Source organism: Cibotium barometz, chromosome 7, assembly GCF_041138505.1.
Source record: "Cibotium barometz isolate CiBa-2024 chromosome 7, ASM4113850v1, whole genome shotgun sequence".
Taxonomy (NCBI): Eukaryota; Viridiplantae; Streptophyta; class Polypodiopsida; order Cyatheales; family Cibotiaceae; genus Cibotium; species Cibotium barometz.
The window spans coordinates 53,568,135-53,573,180 of record NC_141052.1 but is presented as its reverse complement, the minus strand read 5'-3'; the positions used below and the strand labels follow the sequence as shown (position 1 = coordinate 53,573,180).

Here is a 5,046-nt window from a genome sequence, read left to right as displayed (position 1 = left end):
GGTTGAATGAAAAGCAAGAAGTGAAAAAAAGCTTCTTTCAACCCTTAATTTCAAGTTGTAGATTGAATTAGTCTTCTATGATTAAGGTTTTATATTTCAAAGAATGTTGAATGAAAAGCAAGAAGTGAAAGAAAGCTTCTTTCAACCCTTAATTTCTCTTTAAATAAAGGTGTAGATTGAATTATTCTTCTATATATGTATAGTTTGTGTTGCTTCACAAATTCGAGATGAGCAAGCAAAAGAGTTTGTTGGATCAAATCATTTTCTTAAATCTCTCTAAACACCTAGAGTGGAGAACTTACAACAAACCATGGAATTTGATGTAGCATCCAACTCATAATCTTATTTCACAAGAAATTGTCCACCAAGGGTTTCAAGGTGGATGGTTTTGAAAAATGAAACTCCCCACCAACTTGCTTTGACAAGGTTGGTGTTATAGCTCCACTGACTTTGAGAGCTAGAGTAATAGAGCTATGTGTGTGACGAGAGCATAACTTGTCAGGTTGTAAAGTTGAGGCATGCACAAACCAACCACCCACACATTGAGAGATGTGCAACAATTTGTTCGAATTGTGTGAAGGCATCCTGATTAACATGATCAAATTATGCTGGACTTAGTCAATCTATGTGATCAAATTATGCTGGACTTAGTCAATCTATGTGCATTTTCTTGGTAGGATAGGTATGTTTTACTTGTGAATTTCTACATGACATGGTTCAGTAGGACAATGTTAGAAAATAACCATCCTTTTAAACAATGCTCTGAAAGAAAACATTTTTTTCAACCATCGAAATAAAGGTGGTGCTCAAAGGCAAATATAGATTTAAAAATTAGACAAATGCTAAGATTATAACTAAAATACATAATTGAAAATAAAATCATGCCAATATTTGTAAATTTCAACATGGTATAATATATTTTTCAAGCATGATCCTTTAGTGCATATTGTATGGTTCAATTAAAAAAGCTATTTTCTTTTCTGCTTGCCTTGAAATTAATTTAATGGATAAATTTGTGAGAATTTTGGTTATAAATCCGTCCTCTTTTTAGTTTATTAATAACTAAGGTATTTATTTTACCACACTTCTACATCATTGGGATTTGAAGTAGGCTAGTGGGTTCACAAGAATCAGGCGAAAATCGCTTCTCTAGCTTGCCGGAAGCGCAGGCGATTTCTTGCAACGATCTGTTTAACAAGTTTGTGGGCTCGGAAGATTAAGAGGTTCCCAAGACCTTAATCCCTAGATTAGCAACAGCCCGGTCAATATATATTGCTGCATGATTACAAGACCTTGCAAGATCTGCAGATCAGCTTAGTTTAGGTGAATATAGTTTGTGGTCTCAAAGCCTTGAATTAATCTCCAGATTCGCAAAATTCTTTTTTGTGTGTTCAATTCCACAAGCAGGTTATTAGAAAAACTAGGGCAAATCCGTTTGTGGAATAGGAGATTAAGGGGTGAAAATACATTAATCTGTAAATATGTTCTGATTGAGGATCAAGGGGATTAAGGGGTAAAGGAGTTTTAGGGGTAAGGAGGCCTTAATCTGTACAGAATCAGGTTAATCATTGTGATTACTATTGCTGTTTGAGAGTTCCAAGCAATGATTGTGGATTGCAGGAGCTTAACAGAGTTCTTCAAAGCGTTTGAGCAGTACAGGAACATGGCAAACTGTTCGGCAATGGCAGATTCAGCCAAGCACACTAACAACATTTCTCTTCGTGCAAGATCTAGTCATAAGAGACAGCCCAACAATGCCCTCAGCCACCCATCATCATCATCTTCCTCGTCGTTGCCGCCCTTATGTGATAAATCATCAGCAGCGGCAGTAGACATAGTCATCCTTGTGCTGGTCCTCGGGGCCTGTGGCTTTCTGTTCATGCCCTACTTCAAGTACATCTGCATAGAGACGGTGGAGATTCTGCCCCTCACCCTCATCTTCATTGGGGAGGCTGTGTACCAGGCTCCCGTGGCCTACATCTCTGGAGCTCTCCTCATGTTTGTTTTGGTCATTGGAGGCTGTGAGCTTTATCAATACAAAGCCAGGAAGTGTGACAACCCAAAATGCCGGGGCCTCAGAAATGCTGTGGAGTTTGACATCCAGATTGAATCAGAGAGAGGGGTAAAATCATTGTCATCATCATCATTACAGTCATCGCCATCCCCCACCCCATCAAGCTTTTCAGAAGAGGTTCCATGGAAGGGTAGAGTTGAGTTTGGACGTGATCACAAGGAGCTCCAGGCCGAGCTGAAGAGAATGGCCCCGCCTAACGGCAGAGCAGTTCTTGTCTTCAGATACCCCTGTGGATGTCTTGCTGCCCGCATGGAAGTCTGTGGCACCAAGAAACCCCACAAATTGAAGAAATAACCGGCAGTGATGGTAGTCAAGGTATGAATGGATGGCTAATAAGGGCAGCTTACTCTGCATTGAAATGAAAGAAAGCCCATGCAAGACACAACAAAACCATGCATTGAATGTTAGTCTACATAGAAAGACCCCATTGAATGTTCATCTACATAGAAAGACGATGCAGTGCAGTGAAAAACCATGCAGTGGCTGAACCATGCAAGTTGTTCACAAGAAATTCATGCAACCATCTTTAGTATGCAGGTGAGAGGTGCTTTGGCATGTCAAATGTATACCATGGAGGTTGTAGCACTTAACTGTTTCAAGGAAGATTGATTTCTCAATGAGTTGAAAATGGATGGGAGGCAAGGTGATTTGGAGTAAAGGTGGCTTGTGAAGATGGGGGAGGTGTTTTGGAGCTTTGGGTCTTCTAAATGGTAAGTTGTTGCACATGAGCAATGATCAAGAAGGGTACCATCCTGTCCTGTTCTGGATTACCTTCTGGATCTGGCCTATTGTTGGAATGCAGAGGACCTAAAATTGATGGCAGAATTATGGATCTAGTCCAGACATCAAACTCGAGATCGAACTCTTCAAAGCTGTAAGAGTAGCACTGCCTTTGCCTACCTGCATGCTTAAGCTAGTTCCATGTATCACAATACAGAGGCTCTTATTTCTGTGCATTCATCCTTGGCTGCTTGAAAGACAGTCTAGAACTGCCTATACACAAATAGAAGTATGGAAGTTGTAGATAAGTGTTAATACTAAGAAAGACAGTTTTTATATTTTGCAACATTGCAAGAGTTTTCAGATGTTGAGTGCGTGGTTGTCCATCCTTGCTTTCATGAACATGAATGTATGCAATCTGCCTTGTGGCAGTCTTACCTTGGTGCTACCCTGCTCGTGTAGCCTTCTGGTGCATCAGACGAACATATTCTCAACGTTTGTAGAGTGCAACAGGCGGTTGGACACCAGCTGCTCCCATTGACATGCATGATAAGAGCTTTTTTGAAGGAGATGGGGGTTATTGTTTGTGGTACCCCCATGACTTTTTACCCACCTCTCATGCCATTTGTCTATGCTTAATGTCCTGCACCTCGTCCTATGGGGAGGGCCTCTTAGGCTGCTTCCTTTTAAGGTAGACTATGATCATGTGTTTTATGGTCTCAGGCAGGCCTCCATAATTTTACTTGAAACAAAAAGTCCTTTGTTTTGTATTCCAAGAAGACATTAATGAATTTGATCTCAACTGATGCCCTTTTTGGATGGAGAGAAGCCTCGGAAAGGGCTTTGAAGGCTTTAAAGCTTAGTTCTGGCTGGAGATCCATGGTCCATGGGCTTTCCAATTTGGTATGGTTTAGAACATGCAAACCATTGCCTATGGCTCATGTAAGGGGAAGGGCTGCTTTTGGTTCAAATGCTCCAGCATACAATCGGCAAATTGGCATGCCTTGCCAGTAGGCAGACACAGAGTTGTTTTGACGAATTATTCTTACTTCTCTTTGATGGAGGGGCAGTCACAGGACTAGTTGATTAGTTTGTTGTGTTGGGCAGGTGGCGTCGAGAGAGCAGTCGGTTTTTGGAAATTTATGGCAGCTGTATCATAATCCATCATGCATGGATTTGGCCTAAGGAGTGATGCTATGTGAAGGAAAGAGGAGACCTGTCTTATTGGAGTGCTGCAGAATGTGTGAGAGTAGTTGATATGACTTAGCATTTGGTTGTGATTGCTTCTTGTTGAAATGCCCCCTCAAAATGTGAGGCCTATGTTGATGCTTAGACTTTGGAGAACCAGACATTTGGCTGTAATGCCCCTCAAAAGGGTGGTGCAAACTGATTTGACCCTGGTCGTGTGTATGAAATCAATATTTGGAGAGGATAAGCTGTGTGTAGGTTTAGACAGTGCATTCAGAAACAGAAGTTGGAAAGCATGCACATCATTGTTGTGCTGGGGCGGCACTGTGCACATGATGATATCTTTGTTTGCAAATGTTTAAAGCTTGAATGCCAATTTTCTTAGATGTATACCAACTCTTTTTGGCATATTGATTGCAAAGGGATATGGAGGCTTCTCTTATAGTATGCATGCCTTGGCTTAACTTTTTCTTCATATGTATCAAGGAGATATTACTTTGTAAATCAAGTGGCCAATTCAAATTTGGAGTCTTCAGGGTAAAAAAGTCATGATTTAACTTTCTATTCTTTTTTCTTTCCAAAAAGTGCTAATGCGGAATTTTCTTTCTCGATACTTGTCATGAACTGTTGCAATCAAGCAACAAGCTTAGTTGTTAAAACTAGAGCATTTAAATGTAAGTTTGTTAACCACTTCGTAGGTTAATCTGATTTTGCTCAATCAACCTACCGTGTAAGACACTTTGCTATCTTATCCGCACAACGGACACATCCTTTATAAGATTGCACTGGAACATATAAAGTAGCTTTACCTTGTTGCTTGATGTCAAGTTATTAAGGAAACCCTATCCTAACGTGTTGTGGGAAGTTGCCTATCTCTTGAGTTTGAGCATGGCTCAAGAGCTCCACCGTAGCCGCTCGTCGTCGTCGTGTCCTTTCGAACTCGTCACATCGAGGTGGTTTGCTTTGATCTAACGGGTGATGCAAGCTCTCTCGCGAAGATCGTGTGGGAAGAGGATCGTGTTGGTTAGCTTAATTACGAGAGAGAGAGAGAGAGAGAAAGCAAG

General features: G+C 40.9%; 1 protein-coding gene across 1 annotated transcript; it reads left to right on the top strand.

The window, feature by feature from the left end:
- The first annotated feature begins 1,081 nt into the window (after positions 1-1,081).
- On the top strand, positions 1,082-4,486 carry LOC147637175 (uncharacterized). Its single transcript, XM_086800785.1, has one exon. It carries the CDS (start codon positions 1,604-1,606, stop codon positions 2,366-2,368), a length of 765 nt encoding a protein of 254 aa, XP_086656911.1. The 5' UTR covers positions 1,082-1,603; the 3' UTR covers positions 2,369-4,486.
- The last annotated feature ends 560 nt before the right edge of the window (positions 4,487-5,046 follow it).

Bases quoted from the DNA above. Each gene is read 5' to 3' on its own strand.
- LOC147637175 (XM_086800785.1), top strand. From the start codon at position 1,604: ATGATTGTGGATTGCAGGAGCTTAACAGAGTTCTTCAAAGCGTTTGAG.